Raw genomic sequence first — 20,171 nt, 5'->3', positions numbered from 1 at the left:
AACCTGCGAGCAAAAAGCGAGAATACAGCGAAGAAGTCCCGAAGCTACTGGCTGTGTCCAAATTCAGGGTCTGCATCCTCCTTAGGATCCTTCCTACCCGGTTGAAGGAGGAGGGGTCCTCCGACGACCGCAAAACCCGGAAGTCGGTGTTTGTGAATTTGGACAGCCTACCCTTCTTTCAGTTCCCTCCCTTACCCGTTGCTCATATCCTGTCGCCTAGCAACCGTGACATAAACACTTCTGTCTGCTCTTTCGTCCCTAGAAGCGTTAAAAACAGCTTCATTCACTAACAAATTAGCTGTGTGTAAGGGGATATTCACACAGGCAGTAAGGAAGAAGCTAGTTTACGAAAGTAATGTTGTTTTTTTTACATATAAACGTACAAATGTAAAATTTGTACAAATGTTTGTTTTTTTTTAAACCCAGTTTTTAAAAAACTTACATCGAAAAGCATACTCCTCTCCCTCTCCCACTCCGCTACCGCTCGCTTCGTCCGCCATTACGCTCTGCCGAAAAGAATTATGGGATAGGTAGGACGGGAAAGGATCCACCACACCCATCCTTCCAATTCGGGGAAAATGAGGACGTATTTGTGGGCCGCATTTGATGGATCCTACGAATTTGGACAGCCTTCGTCGCGGCGCTGTGACGTAACATCCTTCAAATGAGTACTCCGAAGGATGTAGACCCTGAATTTGGACACAGTAACTGAGTGCTGCTTTAATTGGCGGCGCTTGGTTAGTGTGTAATGCATTGGTCAATAAAAAGTCAGCGTTAGTTTTTTTTTCCTGACACCCCATGAAACACGTAGATCAGCGGCCCATTTGGTTCTTTTCTTGATTGACACTGGGCTGGCCCAATCACATCTTTAATGTGAAGTATAGAAATATACTCTTTCAAGTATAGAAATTAGTACAAAACTAATTATGAAAGTTTCCTTTATTTTTCAGTGCATTTGTTTTACAATATATGGCTATTACTATCATGGGATTAATATTATAACTATTATTATGTAGTAGTAATGTAGACAGACACTGTAACTAAAATAATTTTCACCAGATTGATGAATTTAACATTAAAAAGCACTCTCTCTCTCTCTCTCTCTCTCTCTCTATATATATATATATATATATATATATATATATATATATATATATATATATATATATATATATAAGTTGATTGGATTGGATTTTTTGCTGCCGCATCCTTCTCACCTTTTTTACCCCTGACCTGTTGTCATGCCTGCCAACAATAAGAAATACATGAGGCTGAAGATCTCTCTCTCTCTCAGCCTCACGGGCGAATCTGAGGTACAGAAAAAGGCCTCGAATTCCCTGCTGCATTTCATTAAATAGCCAGGACCTCTTTCACTTGGAAATATCTTTTAACAATGGAAATTTGCATTCAGAGGTTACCAAACATGAAAAATACTCTGTGATAATCATTCACATTAAACTATACATTTTCTTGGGTGATTTACATGTGGTGTCAGCATGAGAGAGGGGGAGTGAGGAAGAGGAGGAGAGATGTGTTCTGAGGTGTGAGTTCAAATGGTAATTTCCAGAGAGGTCCTTTGTCCTCTCAGGGTCTGGGTGCTCCCCAAACAGACTGTCCGGCATTTCCTAATTGATAAATTCTTACAGATTGAACACATGAGCTGCTCTTCAGGAACATGATTCTGCAGGACTGAGTCACTGAAATACACACTGTCACATCACAATCAACACTTCAGTCTCTTGATTTTAAACCGACTCGATCTCAACACATTCAGAACTGAGAAATGAAGAACATGCTGGATTTATTCTTGCAGTTCATCACGTTCATCTTTCTGCAGGGACTGTTTTTTTAAATATTCTTTACACGATTAAAACAAATCATTACTCCATACGTACTGTATTAGTACAGATCTAAAGACTAGATGTTTAATAATCACGTTTTGAGCTCTTTGACATTTTAGATCTCTGTCCAATGATCCATCAAAACATTTTATTTGTGCTTTAAGTTTGTATTTTCTCTTTAATAATGGATTCACTGCTAAACTGATCTGAACTGAGAGAGTGAAGAGTGTGTCATTGTTCTCTACAGGTTGAGGGATTGTGGAGTCACAGATGAAGGTTGTTCTGCTCTGGCTTCAGCTCTGAGATCAAACCCCTCACACCTGAGACATCTGAATCTGTCTGAGAATAAACTAGGAGAATCAGACGTGAAGCTTCTCTCTGATCTGAAGAATGATCCACATTATAAACTGGAGACACTATATTGTAAGTAGATTATTTACTAAAGATTACAAAATACAGTAATTTGTAACATATTTCGTTAGATTACACAAGCTTTGTAACCTAATCTAATAATTTAGAATACTTTGGAATATTAATAAGGTTTGTAACACAAAGGGTCCACCAAACATAGGATTTGGTTTCCCCTGCATATTATTTTAATGACATCAGTTTTACACAGTATTTCTTGAAGAAAAAAAAATATTTTTAGGTTTTAGTAAACATTTAGTTTAATATTTTAGTAAAATATTTGTAATATATGCAACACAATGCAATAAAAGCTGGGGTGTGTAAACTTTTTAAATTGCATGAACAGGATAAATTGTAATTATTTTGTCTTCTGTGAAACCGGGAAGTATTCGCTTCTGAAGGGCAGTACTGGATGAAAAAAAAAGATGATCTTTGAACAAAATGTACACATCATCATAATCCTGTTTAAAGTTTACACCCCCTGCTCTTAATGCATCGTTTCCTCCTTAAGCATCAGTAAATGTTTTTACCTTTTGTAATAGTTGTGTATGAGTCACTCAATTGTCCTTAATGTAAAAATATGGATCTCAAAATCATACAGTCATTGTTGGAAAGGTGTGAAATATGCAGAAGATTCTGGAAAACCTAAAAATGTGCAAAACCTGGAGGATTTTTCTGGAGAACAGCGAGTTTAACTGCTCAGTTATTTAGATCCTGTAATAAACATTATTTGTTCTCATTATTCTGAGAACACACACAGTCTCTATGGAATGGACTACATATGCCGTATTATCATTTAATCAGTTAGTACATAGATGTTGTCCGACAGGAGGTCCGCTCTGACTCTCGGCTGCAGGACATTGTCACAGAAGAATCTAGATCACTCCCAGAAAAGATTACAATTAATTGAGAGAGTAGTTTCTGTTCATCACATCATTCATATAATGCGAATAATCGACTGAACCTTTCGTTTCCACGACGGTAAGTGGGAAGTGTTCCTGACACGATGATCTGTTCACAATGGTCTTGATCAGGATCTTCTTCATCTTGTCGTTCTCCCGCGTGCAGAACAACAGCTCTGATGTTCTCCTCACCTTTATATCTCTGGCTGTAATATTAATGTACTCTGTATGTATCTCTGCCTGTGTTTGTTCTGAAATGAATCTACTGATGTGATGTGACCGCAGTAATGTCTCATACTCCATATGTGACTCTGTGTGTTTAATTGTAGTTTAAGGATCAGCTGATGGTGAATAAGGAGCCGCTACAGAGACATCACAGTCACACAGTCAACAGAGACCGAAGACACAGAGACCGAAGACACAGAGACTGAAGACGCAGAGACCGAAGACGCAGAGACCGAAGACACAGAGACCGAAGACGCAGAGACCGAAGACGCAGAGACCGAAGACGCAGAGACCGAAGACGCAGAGACCGAAGACGCAGAGACCGAAGACACAGAGACCGAAGACACAGAGACCGAAGACGCAGAGACTGTGACATTACTATTTTATTTATTTTTTCTGTATGTGCAGCTGCAAGTTTTTTTGTTTGTTTGTTGTTGTTTTTTTACTTTTGGTTCAGATCCAAAGACAGTTTGAAAAAGCATGAAACCTTAATACATTTTCTTTGTGTACAGGAATGCACCCATATGTCTCTTATGAACTGGTTTTACATTTATCAATGGTGAAGTTGCTCGGAAGTCATCATCTAAGAAATTCTTCTTGAACTGAAAATTTGTTTTGTTACTTAATTATTTAAACTTTCATGATGGTTTCACATTGCGACATTGTTTTTCTTTAACCTATTCTACACTTGTAAGTTTCACTCTCGGTCCCATCACCGATCAGTAAAAAAAATTTAAAAAAATAAAAGTGTTTTTTGTACAGTGTATTTACATAATAATTTGAATGTAATAAGATAACGTTCATTTTGGATGAAGACCTATTTAGCCTACACAAAATGATCATATTCATCTGAAATGATGGGTCAATCTGATGATCATCATGTTCACAAGAAAGCAAACAGAAGACAGAGCATAAAAGATTATTGAATTTACAGTTTGCTTGTTTTTGTGTGTAACATGATGTTTATTCATTTATTCTTATTATAGAAGGTATAATATCTCACCACTGTAATAGAGGAACTGCAAACTGTCAAAAGTAGCTCTCATTTGTCCACTGGCCAAAGTGTTTTAAAGACACAGCTGTGCAGTGTTGAGCTCACTGCTGTCCTGGGACACTGAAACCATTGTGGAACATTACCTTGAATATGTGCAGGAAGAGCTTCTCTGATCTGATCAAACTCTGTTTCTGTGCAAATCAATCCATGCATTATAACTGTAACCATAATAATACCAGGCATGTGTGACAGTGAGTATCTGTTGTCTCATTTCACTGGCCAGCTCTGTGTAATTCTCTCTGCAGTGGCTCTGAGCTCCAGTCCAGGGCTGCGTTTCCCAGAAGCTTTGTGAAGTTGATCGTGAAGACCATTTGCCACCAATGTCCTCTACGATCAACTTATCTCACAATGCTTTGGGAAACGCAGCAGGTTTTTCTCTCAGATACCCAGACATTGGCCTATTGTGAGAGATTTCTTTGTACCGCATATATCCAGAGTCTTTATTGCGCAACCACAAACTCTAATGATCACAATACATCTATGTGTGTAAGTCGCATAGTTTGACGTAGGCAATTGCATAGATACAAATAGAAATCCTTTTCATTGCTGAATGTGTTCCTAACAATTCAACTATTAATTTTCCCACACAGGGCCTCTGACGTGAGTTCACGAGAGCGCCACGGCGCATGCGCGAGAACTGAGAAGTTTTTCCCTTCATAAAACGCTTAGTTTCTCCTTGCCCATACTGCATATCTTGCATGACTCAGTGCATAATTGCAGAGATTCACTTTCATATCTTTATAGTCTACACAATCTCCAATTTTTTTCCATTCATCTTGTTTAACATTTCCCCCCCAGTTTTCTTTGATTAGCTCTTTTAGCTTTTCATGAAAACCATCAAGTTCTCTGCACTCTATAAAAAACATGCATCAACGTTTCTGGAGCAGATCTACACACATCACAATCCCTCTTTATGTTCTTGTTTATCTGGTGGAGGACCACTTTCCTGTAGATTCTGTTGTGTCTTAATTTAAAATCCAGGTTTTCACATTCTATTCCATTGTACTTTACACATAGATTTTCCCAAATTTCCTTAACCTTTAAGCCAGGGAGCACCTTAGGCCACACATTTTCTGATGCTGGTAATTTGATCTCTTTTTTCAAAATAAATGTGTACATCATATTAGTGGATACTCCTTCTAGTAGTCTTTTCCCATCACCTCCGTCAAAATACAAATCTGGCAATCCCCATTCCCCAGGTTTAACAGTTTCATTTTCAATACTCTCTACCCCAGGCTCTGGGCAGACTTGTCTTAATATTTTCACACATCGAGTCCACTTTTGACATTTCGTTTTCATCATCCCACTCCGAAACACAATCATATAAGGCTCTATTAGGTAAGAACCCTCTTACATCATATGCTATATCCTTAACTTGTCTCACTCCTGCTTTCATTTACAATTTGTCATAAAACACTCTCTCTTTCATTCTAAAATTTGGATATAAAAATATCGGTTGTTTTAAAACTTGATTTATATTTTCACACTCATACTGTATATTTCTGTATATGACCTCTGCACACACACTTAGCACTTCCTGATAAAACAGCGGCATTTTGTCATACATCGGCTTTTTCAATCCCATAAAAAGCCCTTCTTCCCCACATCCACTACATTTGTCCAGCACATCCTTCATATAACCTTTCCATCCATACTCCACTTTATCACATAAATACTGTTTCATCGTTTTACCCTTATGGCCTTCTTTTTAACTTCTAAGTCAATCAATCCTAATCCTCCTTCTTTATAACTTGCAATTAATGTTTCCTTGCTATTTTAACTCCTTTCCCTCCCCACATAAAATCATTTGTTATCTCAGTCATCTCATTAAGAAAGCATGACAAATCATCAAGGGTGTTTCAGGCTATGATTAGGTTAGGGTGGGCTGTGTTTTATGTTTGTCAAGCAATTGGGAAATAAAACGCAAAAAATTCAATAAATGTAATACATGCACAATTAAACCCCGACTCCAACAGAAAAGGGACATACATTCTTTGTATGTATGAAATAATTCAAAATTATAAAGCAAAATATTTTTGTGGTTCATTTTAGCAATATTTAGGACTAATCCTAAAGTGTGGCATGAGGGGCACTGGCAATCAAATTGTGATTTTAGTGTGTCATCCACTGTCTCTGCTATGCAACTGCAGCTCAATAACATATGTAATCAAAACTATGTTAATATCACCAACTGTCCAATTTGAAGAAAAATTAATATTAGCAAAGCATGAACTAATACTGAAAACTCTAGTAAGTTGTTTACCCAAGCTTTTGTTGTTTTGAAAACAAAAAAACATTGATTAAAGATTCAATCCCTGAAAAATGAATGGTTCCACAAATCTGTAGAGAATGACAGGGAAACAATAGCGAAAACAACTAAATGAAGTGTTATTATCTTGGCCTTCTCAGGTGTGTATATCAGGTGTGTGTCATGTTCATATGGTCACTGTGATCTCCCAATACATCAAGTATCTGTGTTGTGATGATGAGTTGACCATGACTCTGTGGGTGACAGGGATACGTATTGCAAAGGTGAGCAGAAACCAGGCCACACACCAAAAACCAAAATAGATAATGATGATAAATGCAAGACGACACTAATTTGAACTTTTTGCAGCAAATTAAATTATAAATTATAGTTTACAATGCAAAAACATACTGTAAATTGTAGCTGTATTGTGTTGGGTCCTATTGTGAGCTGTCTACTTTGTCAAAAAAAAAAAAGTTCTTCTACTTTATTAACGGTCTTGTTTTGTCATGATTTTGTCATAGTATGGTAAGCAGTTATATGAAAACTACAAAGCCGCTGTGAGGAAAGCAGCCGGCACTGGAAGCTGGGCTAACCGCACTATCCAGGCCTCCTCCAGTGCATCCACACCCTCTCCTACACCTAAAGGTAGAGATAATGAGCTAAATAGATTGTTATAAAATGTATCATATATATCTTTATATAAAAGGATTTTGATGACATTTTTGTGCTTATCTTTCAGCCAAAGCTGTGAATGGACACGCTCCTCAGCTTCCAAAGGACACCAAGGTACCTCTAAATCTATCAGTTAGTAATGAAGAACACCATAATATAATACCATAAATAATATAAGTTCATGGACCATACTGAAGTGTGAACTATAATGTTTTCAGACACTTAACTGCATGTTAATTGCAATTAAACAAAATATAGTTTAAATTTATTGACACACTTAAGTACATCATTTTATAACATTTCATAATTACTTCTACTTTCAATGAAATATGAAGTTTACTGCCGAATGTACTGAGAAGCATTTATAGTAAACTAAAATATACATATATTATTTCTATTGAAACTTGACATGTTTTCAATATTTAATTACACATTTGTCATGATGAAGTTGCCAATTGGTAAATTTAAAATATATTAACATTAAATGTATTAACGAATAACACACTACAGTTGAAATTATAATCAAATTTGCATGTGCTCTAGTATGTTTGTCAATATCAAAATAAATGTACTGCAAAAGATTACTAAACCATAATTTAAAAAGTATAACTGTTAATTTGTCATGATTGCAAAGTACACTTTTTAAAATTGCACTAAACTCTGTTAAGAAACAGTCATGAAAGTGCAGTGTCTTTAAATACACATATAGTGGCCTTTTATTTAATTAATATATTATCTGAAAATATATATTTTTTTAAATATACTTTAAAGACTTAAAGTATACTTCAAGAGCAGTAAAATTACGCACACTAATATTTTACGAAGGGTGACGGTTCCTTTAGAGTTGTTTTAATCCCCTTGTAATTTCATCATTTATCTGAAATGCTCCTGAATGCTACTTTTGGTTTGTTTTTGAAGGGTCCTGGCAACCAAACATCTTTCCCACCACCTCCGCCTTCAATGGAAACCCTGCCTCCTCCACCACCCGACCCCATGTTGCCTCCTCCTCCCCCTGCTCCTCCTGCCAGCACAACCAAAGTCAACAAGTTTCCTCCTCCACCTCGATTCCCACAATCCTCCTTCCCACCTCCACCCATGGATGACCTGCCTCCACCACCACCTCCTCCAGAAGATGCCGAGCTGCCCCCTGACTTTCTTCCTCCACCGCCTCCTAGTTTTGCACCTCACGGGGGAGACTCACTCCCCCCACCACCTCCAGACCCCATTACCTCCCTTCCACCTCCTCCTGGTCCCCAAAACTTTGCATCTGCAGGTGGAGCTCCACCACCTCCACCCCCGCCTCCACCACCAGCTCCTGCACCGGCTGCCAAACCATCCGCCGGCTCCGTCAGAAAAATGCCTCCAGCTCCACCAAAGAGAACGACACCTCTACAAACAGCGCCCCCAGGTGGCGAACTCATGTCAGAACTGATGACAGCAATGCTGAAAAAGCGCAGTCAACAATGATCTTGAAGACAGATAGAGCTAATTGACATGTTTTTGTAGTTGGACTGAGGAACTGACCGCCAAACAAGTTCTTGGCGTGACATTAGGACACACATCTTTAATTATTTTGTTTAATATTCTTGCATTACACCACCAGACTAAAATATGTAAATACTTTGTACTTACGCACCTAATCAGATTATTTGTATTACAAATATGCTATATCATCATTGCTAATGGAATGTCATAATAAATAAGGTCTTGCAAAGTTAACTGTTTAACAGATTTTGACATGCCTAATTGTTAAACAGGAGTAAACGAGATGCATGATGCAAAGATTTTTGCACTTTTGTAGAAATGCAGAAACAGCAATATTACAAAAGACATCCATGTCCATTGTCCATATATAACGTGCATATGTACATATATAACGTCGAACATGACTCATCCTCCAATCAGATCATCCATTAGGAAGTGTGATTACAATGTCATAAACAATATTTTTGGTTCAAATGATGCTGAAATTTGCGATTTTTTTCCTGAGTTAGGAAGAACAGCTGACCCTCAGATGCTGAGCCCAGGATGGAGGTTTACTGGCATATCCGGCTCTCTCAGCCTCTTCCTGCTCCATAAATGGCTCCATTAAAGTCTTCTGCAACAGTGTCACCTAGAAATACATAAAACATACTGTCACCTAAGAAAAAGACAAGCCATAATGGTCTGTCTAAAGATGTTACATTGTATGTACAATTGTCAAGTCATAATTGTTCATTTCACAGTTATATATTAAAGCAAACACTCTAAGATATATGATAAGCATGATCAACGACAGAATATTAGTTTGACATCACATGTAATAATACCTCTGAAAAGTCATTTTTCTCTGCTTTTCTGATAGCAGATTCAGCCATCCAGTTCCTCAACACATACCGTGGGTTTACTCCTGAACAATAGAAAAATTACGAATAACATTAAATACAACATAACACATCGTAAAAAAACACACACTACCGTTTAAAAATGTACGGTCAGTAAGGCTTTTTTTTTTTAAAGAAATTAATAATATTATTCAGCAAGGATGCATTAAAAGGGACAATAAAGACATTTATAATATTACAAAAGATTTCTATTTCAAATAAACGCTGTTCTTTTGAACTTTATATTAATCAAAACATGTATCAGGGTTTCCTCAGAAATATTAAGCAGCTCAACTGTTTTCAAATGTTTCTTGAGCAGCAAATCATCATATTAGAATGATTTCTGAAGGATCATGTGACACTGAAAACTGGAGAAATGATCACAGGAATAAATTACATTCAACTGAACGAATATATTAATTACACAAATACTGTATATTCAAATAGAATAATTTATTTTATATTGTAATAATATCTCATAGTATAATAATATATTATAGTAATACAAAATTACTGTTTTTATTGTATTTTTGATTAAATAAATGCAGCCTTCGTGAGCATAAGAAACTTCTTTCAAAAACAAATCTTACCAATCATGAACATTTCAGCGGTAGTGTTACTGTAACAATATATAAACACATAATATATAACACTGCATCATATAACATATACAAAAACACACCTTGCATTCTGTGCTGCCGTTCTTCATCTGAGTCACTCATTATCCTGTAGAAGACGATTAACACATCAAGTGATGTTCATTTTTAATCCTCTAAAGAGTTTGAGTTTACATTACAGCAACATTACCTTGACAGACGCTGTAAATACAGCTGAACCCAGTCTCTGAAATGCTTGTGTGATGAGAGGTCTGAAAGAGCCCACAAAGACTGTCAAGAGAGACACAGTCACAGTTAATGGACTGAAATCATGATTATGGATATTGCGGCTGCTGTGGGAGTGAATGGAGAAGAAACGTACCGGAGCAAAGGATCCCTTCTGAAGCCGGGACAGGGTCACTTCACTCAGCTGTCTGAAAGTCATAGTGAAGTCTGCTCCAGTGTCCTCCATTAGCTCAACACATCACACATCATACAACATTATATGGGTCATTCTCAGGAAATGCTGCCATTTGTGTGATCTACTACTGATTTAACTCCATACTGGACTTAACTATTTCTGACAGTTTGGCTGTTAAATATATCATAAAAAAAAAAAAAAAACTATCTAATTAAAAAAGTTTATAATGAAATTGTGTGTGTATAAATATATATATATATATATCAGTGTGTGTGTGTGTGTGTGTGTGTGTGTGTGCGTGTGTCTTACTGATTCCTTACTTTTTTTTATTTCTTTTTTTTATTGTCACAAATGACACCATTTACTGAGAATGGCCAAATAACTTTATCACATGAATTAATTATAGTACAATTAGAGAAAAAAACAATCCAGCTAATATTTACCTTTAGAAGAAATGCAATCACATATGAATCCTTTTCTTCATTTCCCAGAAAGCCCAACTTTGCTTTGAACAGCTCATGAAATCTACAACAGAAACAGTAAAGTGAGATCAGGAACGACTCAGAGAGGAATACAGTGATCTATATTGTCTAATGACAGGCTCACCTTTGATGGTAGATTTGTGGATACTCTCTCAATATTTGCTGAGATCTGAAGTAAATGAATTGACACGAATCACCCTTATTTATTCCAGACCAATACCAACAGAAAATAAAAGGATCTCTTACTGTGAAAGCTGATCTGAGGTCAGCAGTGGTTTCAGAGCTTCTAGAAGTTTCTGTAGATTGAACAGGCCAACATTAGCCTGAGCTCCTATACTGTACCGGCCCTCGTCATCAGACGTGTTGGGGACAAAATCTATACAGAGGAAACAATGCTGGAGCAATAACACACATTTAACAATACAAATATTACCGGTATATGTTATTATTATGGCTGTCTGTTTCACTTTATCTTATTAGAATATAATGAAGTAAAATAAAACAAGTAATGGATTAAAAAAAGTATGCAATTAATCATGACCCTCAACCCATGTATATTATACTGTAAGTAGCCTATATACAAAATTTATAGTAGATCTAAAGTAGCTTACTATTCATACAATGTTCCACTTTTGCAGTATTGTATACATATATATATAATATATATATATATGTATGCGTGTGTGTGTGTTCTCGTATATGGTTTAGGAGGACACAAATGTGTATAATGACAACGTAAACATCTTCACACTTCCTGTGTCCTCATAGGTTTAGGGGTAGGGTTAATATACAGAGTCCCTGTGTGTGTGTGTGTGTGTGTGTGTGTGTGTGTGTGTGTGTGTGTGTGTGTGTGTGTGTGTGTGTGTGTGTGTGTGTGTGTGTGTGTGTGTGTGTGTGTGTGTGAAATGTTATATGACAAAAAGCTTAAAAACTAAATTTATAGGAAGATGATTGCTAATATTATGAAAGTTTAAGTTAGACAAAGAAACATACTTGGGTCATATGATTCCATAAATCCAAATGGGCCATAATCAAAAGTGATAGAAAGCAGACTGAAGTTATCTGTGTTGCAGACTCCTGTGTGAAGATGCAGATCATGATGTTGTGCATTTTGCATATTAAGCTCGATCTATAATGATAAATCTATGTGATAACTAAACAAGTAAAGCAGAGTGAACTAACCATGAGCAAAACCAACCGACATCCAGTGGGCGATTAAATGTGCCGTTTCATTCAGCACTCGAGAGAAAAACACCTTCACACAACATGAAAACCATTCAAATATAGTGAGACTGATCAGACAATATAAAATAATCTTGTATTACAGCTAAACAGCAGAGAGACACAGATACTCACCACATACTTGTCAGGGTCATTTGTTGCTATAGATTTAAAATGCTCTTTAATTACAAAGTCCAACAATGTCCTGAAAATAAAAGATAAAAAGAAATTAAAAAGCAAATAAGAGTGAGAAAAAAAATATTATTTCCCAAGTAAAAGTTAATATACCGTAGGACATCTAACTCTCCAGTTCTAGTTAATATCTCCAGTGAACCGATACGAAACCAGGACTTGGCCAGACGCAGAACAACCGCTCCTGATAGATACAGAGAACAATCACATAAAGCTGAGGAGGATAAAGAACTTAGTTACTCGATTTTTCCAAATCTGATCGTATTTTACCTCTTTCTTTTATGACACTGCCATTATAAAACGGATCCCTCCAAACAGGTTCCTCACTCACAACCAGACTGACAAACAATAAAGGCAAAAAAATGGAAAAAGTATAAATAAAAATAAAACTAATATTCAACACCAAGCATTTGAATGTGATAAATCCATATATTACTCTTCTTGTGCATGTCCATTCATATATATTGTGCATTTATATGTATGTGTGTGTGTGTGTGTGTGTGTGTGTGTGTGTGTGTGTGTGTGTGTGTGTGTGTGTGTGTGTGTGTGTGTACCTGAGGGCTTCACTGCACAGGAACTCCCTCACAGAGGAGCGAATCACAGCCCGTCCATCACCAGACCTGCACACAAAACATCATGTACAGTAAACAGCATAACCATTACACTCCTGCCAGACAGAGAATCACACACTATGAGTCATAATGTAAGATCATTTACAACTAAATATATTTCAGAATTACTTAAAAAGCATATCAAAAATATTGAGCAGCAGAAACTGATATTCACCTTGAGTACGGTGTCTTTCCTGAGCCTTTCAACTGGACTTCCCATCTTTCACCCTTTCTGGATAAAAGAGAGATTGTATACCGCTCTAACGGTTAACACTTGTCAGTTCTAAACTGAGAGATGTCATTGTTCAGACGCATGTTTAAGCATTAAACGAGAAATAGATTAAAAAAATGCCAGAATCATCTATTTGCTGAAAAACCAGTAAGTATAGATCACACTTTCCATTCTTTAATCTTAAACAACATTATGGGAAAGTTGACATGCATTACAACAGAAAAGTCACATCTGACAATAACAACTGATGATTTGTGTTGAACGCTGATGGAAAAGGATGATTTTACCTGTTTGTGTATTCACCCAACATATGTGCTCTTCCATCCCCCAGCTGTCCGGCCCAATAACCAAACTATAATAATAATAACACATGGTTGACATGTTTGCTCTGGTTGTCTTACGCCATCGCTGTCGGGTTTGAAGTGACGGTCAGTTTTACCTGATGGCCCCCGTATCTGTGTGCCAGTGGAACAGAGCCAGGAAACAGTTTCCCACCACTGACACAACGGACAAACTCTTCATTCTGAATCACAGACTCATTCAGATCCAAAATATTCCTCAACACATCCTGAAATACACAAAAGAGCCTGAATATATGCAGAAACAACATTTACACAAAAGTACTGTGGTGGTACCATGGTCCAGTTTGGTTTTAAAGCAGTTTTCTCAGACTGTGATCCTCAGACCACTGGTGGTTCTGTAAAGAGTCCAAGTGGCCCACGAGTTCATTAGCTGATTAAAAGCTTTATGACTGAATCAATTAATAAAAGTATAACTGACAAAAACAAACAAAAAACACTAAATGAACTGAATTAATTAACTCAATGCAATAAATGAACTGTTTGTGACTAAATAAATGTATGATAAAGTGTTTCTATTGGTATGTAAGTGTTGGGTCCAATTTTTAAGCTAGCATTATATAATAGCTATATATATAATAGAGTATAATAGCTAAAAATAATTTGCCCACAACCTAAAGTAGACATTTATTTGAGGAGTTGGGTGGTTCAAATTTTTTTTTTTTTTTTTGTGATCTGCTTCACCCTTGTAAAAAATAAGTGTTAAAAATAAAAATGGAAAACTATGTTTCTTTTAAAAAACAGTTATTGCAGATAATACAAAATTAATGAAATAAAAAGCCACTTAACGAGTATACTTTCATGACTGTTTCTTAACAAACTATAATAAATGTTCATTTAATTTCAGTTAACATGATGCAATTAAGTGTCCGAAACATTATATTCAGTTTGCACCAAAGTATATTCTTTTAAAGTAGCCTATATTATTTTCATATAATTTCTCTTTTTAAAAGTATGATGAAGTGTACTTCTTTGTAACAACAGCCTGAATAAGTTCAAAATTATGCTGACGACGACAATGTTATTGGTGGTGATGATGATGATTAATTTATTACTATTTTAAAATGTGGACAAGAAAAATGATAAAGAATGGGTGGGTGTGACCAAACTTTTGACTGGTGGTTAGATGGCACTAGCTCAATTGTATTTTTCTGTTTCATAAATTACATATACACAGTTACTGCAACAATATCCCCAGGTTTGACTGCAGTAATGCACAAGTTCTCTGTAAATGATGATGAGTGGATGGGTTTATTGACCTGTGACACAGCAGCCAGTGTCAGGGGCTCTTTCAGAGGAGAGGGCTGAGACTCTGAAAACACACTTCTCTTCACAGTACGAATAACATTACCATCAACCTCATCAAGAGGCAGAGCATCTGTAAAACACACAGAAGTTATTAAAACATATCAACGTGTAAAATAGCATGTTGGCACTCATATCTGTATCTTACCTAGTAGTTTATGTGATAATGCCAGTAGTATTTCTCCAGTGTTTCACATCGCTATAAAAGTGACTCTTATCGAACTCTCTTTCATTACAACTTTCATTCTCACAGAATTCTTGTTCGTCCCTAAATGTAGCGATGGCGACGGCCGATAAAAATAAAAATAACGTGAAACCATGTTTTGTCATTACATCAAACTCACAGGCATATTTTTTTAACTATATATGTCCTGTACTTCCTTACATCACGTAACTAGAGGAAAACATCAGAACTGTCACACAAACAATCCTTCAATGTTCCACCAGAGGGCGCTCATCGGCTCAAAATCCCGAATGCTCCATTTATGCAATATTCGGGACTTTTTTGTCTTTTTGGAAATGTAAGCGCGTTATAAACCATAACCGATTAAATCTATTAATTGTATGGGTTTAGAAGCTGTCGTACTTTCTCACTATAATGATTAAATAAGCGTCTCTAGCCAATGATCAGAGACAACTGTGATTGGTCAACCTCCAATCTGTACTGTAACAAGTAACAAGTAACAGGTACCATGTGTATGGAAGCTTATGGGTAGCAATATTCAATTTGAAATGCAATATGTAAAATGGCAATGCATTTCTGTATTTAAATTTAAATTTCCCCATACATTTGTGCAACGTTTGGTGCAAAATGAAAATGAAAATTCAATTATATAATTTACATTTGCCATTTCATACAATAGTTTTAATATGTAAATTGAATACATATTTTAACACTTTATAAGTTGCAAAATTTAAATAAAAATGTATTACAGAAATGATTAGATATGTTTAACATGTTCATGCAAAAACTGTGGCAAAATTGTAATTTAAATTAAATTTTTTCTTCATTGCATTTACACTCACATTTAAGACACTTGCGATTTCCAAGCGCCACCTACTGACAGAAAGTGAATTTGCGTTTTCATTCAGTCCGTCTGCTGTTTTTGTTTTGTGCAGGTGTCTTCTAGCATAATTTCACAAAACAAAAGTCAGACCATTTTGTTTTTGCTTTAAATCTTGAAATTATACAATCTAATTTAAATAAAAAATAAATTATCATGCTACATGTGTGTAGCCTCTTTGTTTGCATCATGATTACATTTCAAATGGCTGGCAACAGATGTTATAGAGCAAATAAACAACAAATAAATTTGCTTAAAGGAAAAAATCGGCTATCGGAATTGGCCAATTTGCTTGAAAAAAATTGTTATCAGCAATAGAAAATCATAATCGGGCCACCCTAATAATAATAAAAAAAAGAAATAAAACATTATTAACAGTCTTTTCACTGTTTTCACAGTTTTATTTTTCTAGTTTTATTAATTTGTAGTTTGTATGGTTAATATTAATGTAGGCTTATTGTCAGCGCACTAAGGTTTAAAAAAGGTAATTGGTATTATCAATGCTTATTGAATCAATGTTTATTTTCTGTCACCCTCCAGAATGTCTGTTGCAAGCCAACCGTACAGCCGACCTGCTTTCACCCGGCTCATCTGAGTGGACAACCGCACAAACCGCCGCACAAAAACATGAAGTGTCCACAGATAAAGTTAAGATTGGGTCTTTCTAAACGACCACCATCAGTGCCCTCACTAATGTTGAGAGAACCTTTATGGCTCCAGTGGACGGTGACACTCAACTGTTTGAAACGGGTGTGGTTCTTATTATTAAAAATTACATATTGTCCATGAAATTTGCGTGTACTTTTCTTGGTCCTGCATCCAAAAAATGCAAAACTGCTCCCTTTGAGTTGCCAGAGGAGGTAGAAAGCAGAAATGGCAAAAACAGTATATATCTCCCTGAAAGGACAAATTGAAAAAGTGAGTAAATTCATCTATCTATCCTCTCAAAAATAGTATAAATTTAAGATAATCTCAGTCATAATTTTTATAGCTTTTGCATGAATAAGTGAAAGGTGACTACGGCTTTTAATACATACAGGTTGAATTATGATAATGTTTTATGTAAAGACACATTTTATTCAGATTCACTGCCAATGCACCCACTCCCTACTGCTCCAACACTCAACAATGGGCAAGCAATTCAAAGCTGCACACTACACAGCCACAACACATTTAAGTTGACCTTGGTTTAAGCTTAACACATCAAAGCTGCCACTACAGCCGTAACAACACACTTAAGCTTAACATACACCAACAAGAGCAACACTCCAAGTCTGGTAACACAACAGTCTCAGGCCACATTTACACATAGCCGGGTATTTAGAGAAACGAATATTTCTCCCCCTCCGTTTTCAAAAATAACATCGTGCACGCAATATCGTTTTCAAAAAAAGTTGTCGTTTACATCAACCCGCATAAATACAAAGGGGCGGCAGTGTAAGGAGAAGGATAAAGCCATGCAAGCCAATCAGAATCCTCAAAATCGACAACGACGAATAGCACGAGCGACTTCCTGTTCCTTTCAAAACAATAGACATGGCGCGAGGTTCGTTCGTGTGGACAGACAGCGAAGCAAATGCAAACAGGCCAAAAGCGTTTTCACAAAAGTAAAAATGAGTACCACTTTAACAGCATCCATGATCAAATAGTAGCCAAACAAACTCATAGACAGTATGGAACAAACTCTGAACATAGGGCGCTCACATGACGTAAGCATTTTCTGGCGCATAATGTGACGTTTGAGAACCTAAAACCCCGTTTCTCCCAGTTGACACGGCAACACATAACCGGCGTTTTCAGAAATCTCCACTTTGGCCGGAGTTTTTAGAAATAATCGTTCTCTGGGATAAAAACTGCGTTTTCGTGTAAATGACAGGCCAAAACGCAGGGAAATATCTGCGTTTTCCCATCGTGTAAACGGGGCCTCAGGCTCTTGGGAGAAGAAACCAGTCCCAGTCCCAGTCCCAGTCCCAGTCCCAGTCCCAGTCCCAGTCTCTCCCCCCCGGCTCTGCTTAAATACTGGATCCTCTTGCCATTGATGAGGAACAGCTGGTAGGTCCCATCACCTATATTAGGACAGGGAGGAGCACAAGAAATTGGACAAAAAAAAACAAAAAAAAAACCTTTTAATATATGTCCAAATAGAAACTGTTATTTAAAATGCTAATAATATATCACAATACTGTAGTTTATAGCCTAGGCTACTATATTTTAATCAAATAAATGCAGGCTGGGGGAGCAGCGCAAGAGACTTATTTCAAAAACATTAAAAAAATCCACCTGACACACACACACAAGTTTCAAGTTTTGAAAAATACAACAACAAACAGTAATATTGTAAAGTATAATAACAATTGAATTTATAATTAGCCTATATAGGATTATGTAATGGTTCACAAAATTCACGGTTCAATCACTGTCTGTTGTTGCATTGAGACTCTGGTAGGGCTTTATTTTGAAATTCTCGTCAGCAAAATAGAGGGAAAACAAACAATATTGACAATATTGTTTATAAAATGTTACTCACCATGTTCATTTATGGTTAATCTGACTGTTCCGTTGCGTTCGCACCACATACTTGATCATCGTGCTGTAAACATTGCCTACGCCAATAGCAGGCGCTTATAATCGTGACGTGCGCCAATGGCAGCTGCAAAGGAGAAGCAATATGGGAAATACCGACTGTTTTAAGGAATAAACGCAGAATTTTTGGTTCTTGTCGTGTTTAACACAATCTACACTCGATCGCGCGAGGATATCCATCGTGAAAAATCGCAGCTTGAATTTTTTTTTAGTTACCATCGAAGTGAAAGACAGGTCCTTTCTGTGGTATAAATACAACGTACAACAAAACTACAACTCCCAGCAGGCCGTTGGGTCCATTGGCTGCGCGCGCACACACACTCAATAAATCAATGAATGACACTTACCCATTAGAAAACGCAAATGCATACGTCCTGGGACGGTAACACCAGTCAAATTAAATCATTCAAGGAAAATACATCTTTGCAGTGCATACACAGAAGTGCCAATAATATATTTTCACTGCATTTACAATTGCAGAAATAAAGCTATGAGATCGTTATTACAATTAGAAATCAGAAAAAAAAAAAAAAAAAAAATTTTTTTTTTTTTTATATATGTCCAAATAGAAACTGTTATTTAAAATGGTAATAATACATCACAATACTGTAGTTTATAGCCTAGGCTACTATATTTTAATCAAATAAATGCAGGCTGGGGGAGCAGTGCAAGAGACTTATTTCAAAAACATTAAAAAAATCCACCTGACACACACACACACACACACACACACACAAGTTTCAAGTTTTGAAAAATACAACAACAAACAGTACTTTTGAACGGTACAGTTGGTTTCATTACAACATTTACACTACATTTATTCATTTAACATAACCTTTATTGACTTAGAAAATGAAGAAAATGACAGGCTAATTAATATGTTATATGAATTTGTGTTTCAATATGTGGCATCGTCAGGTTTTCATACCTCAAATTAAAACCCAGTGATGTCTAATGGTAACAAAATAAAAACGAAACTAAGATTATGCCCTGTATCATGAAGAAAACATAGGTTTATTTTGTTACATGACACCTATTGGTGTTGCCTATATGAACAGTGCTAATTCAGGTTAAGAATACACTGTGACAGAGGCAAAACAATTTATTAAAATAATAATAACAACAATAACAATAATGATTATGACGACGCATGCAAAACAGAGAGAAAAGACTCAATTCTATTCGAATAATTACACAATACCACTGTTACGTTCCCAATTCATTTTCTAGGGGCAAAAGGGAAAGTAGCTTTAAAGCAAAAATGAACAGCGACAAAGAAAAGTTAACCTATCTGAGTCCCAGCACACAATACACAAAGTAAGATTTCCAATACATTTATTTACAATAAGTGATAAATACAGTGCAAAAAGAATCCTAAACAAACAGCTC

General features: G+C 36.3%; 2 protein-coding genes and 1 long non-coding RNA gene across 3 annotated transcripts in view; 1 reads left to right on the top strand and 2 right to left on the bottom strand.

Annotated features, from left to right (window-relative positions):
• LOC309510013 (uncharacterized protein) overlaps positions 1–20,171 on the top strand; it is a gene marked incomplete at its 3' end in the record, with an annotated part of 1,894,646 nt that overhangs the window by 30,813 nt on the left and 1,843,662 nt on the right. The gene's annotated exons all lie outside the window — the stretch shown is intronic.
• On the bottom strand, positions 8,917–10,612 carry LOC309510029 (protein adenylyltransferase SelO-like). The gene is made up of 4 exons (XM_082191165.1): positions 10,524–10,612; positions 10,399–10,442; positions 9,663–9,742; positions 8,917–9,466 (listed from the first exon to the last, which is right to left on the bottom strand). Exons 2-4 carry the CDS (start codon positions 10,436–10,438, stop codon positions 9,344–9,346), a joined length of 243 nt encoding a protein of 80 aa, XP_082047291.1. The 5' UTR covers positions 10,439–10,442; positions 10,524–10,612; the 3' UTR covers positions 8,917–9,343.
• On the bottom strand, positions 10,973–11,618 carry LOC309510055. Its single transcript, XR_014210175.1, has 2 exons — positions 11,340–11,618; positions 10,973–11,258 (listed from the first exon to the last, which is right to left on the bottom strand). It is a non-coding gene; the product is annotated as an uncharacterized lncRNA (long non-coding RNA).

Source organism: Leuciscus leuciscus (genome assembly GCF_965113295.1).
Source record: "Leuciscus leuciscus genome assembly, contig: SUPER_11_unloc_1, whole genome shotgun sequence".
NCBI lineage: Eukaryota > Metazoa > Chordata > Actinopteri > Cypriniformes > Leuciscidae > Leuciscus > Leuciscus leuciscus.
This window is presented reverse-complemented; position numbering and strand designations above follow the sequence as displayed.

Excerpts from the sequence above, each read along its gene's own strand:
- LOC309510029 (XM_082191165.1), bottom strand. The coding sequence starts at position 10,438 with ATGAGTGACTCAGATGAAGAACGGCAGCACAGAATGCAAG. Across the intron at positions 9,743-10,398 it reads ACGGCAGCACAGAATGCAAG|GAGTAAACCCACGGTATGTG; the intron begins GTGTGTTTTTGT and ends TCTATTGTTCAG. Across the intron at positions 9,467-9,662 it reads AGAAAAATGACTTTTCAGAG|GTGACACTGTTGCAGAAGAC; the intron begins GTATTATTACAT and ends ATGTATTTCTAG.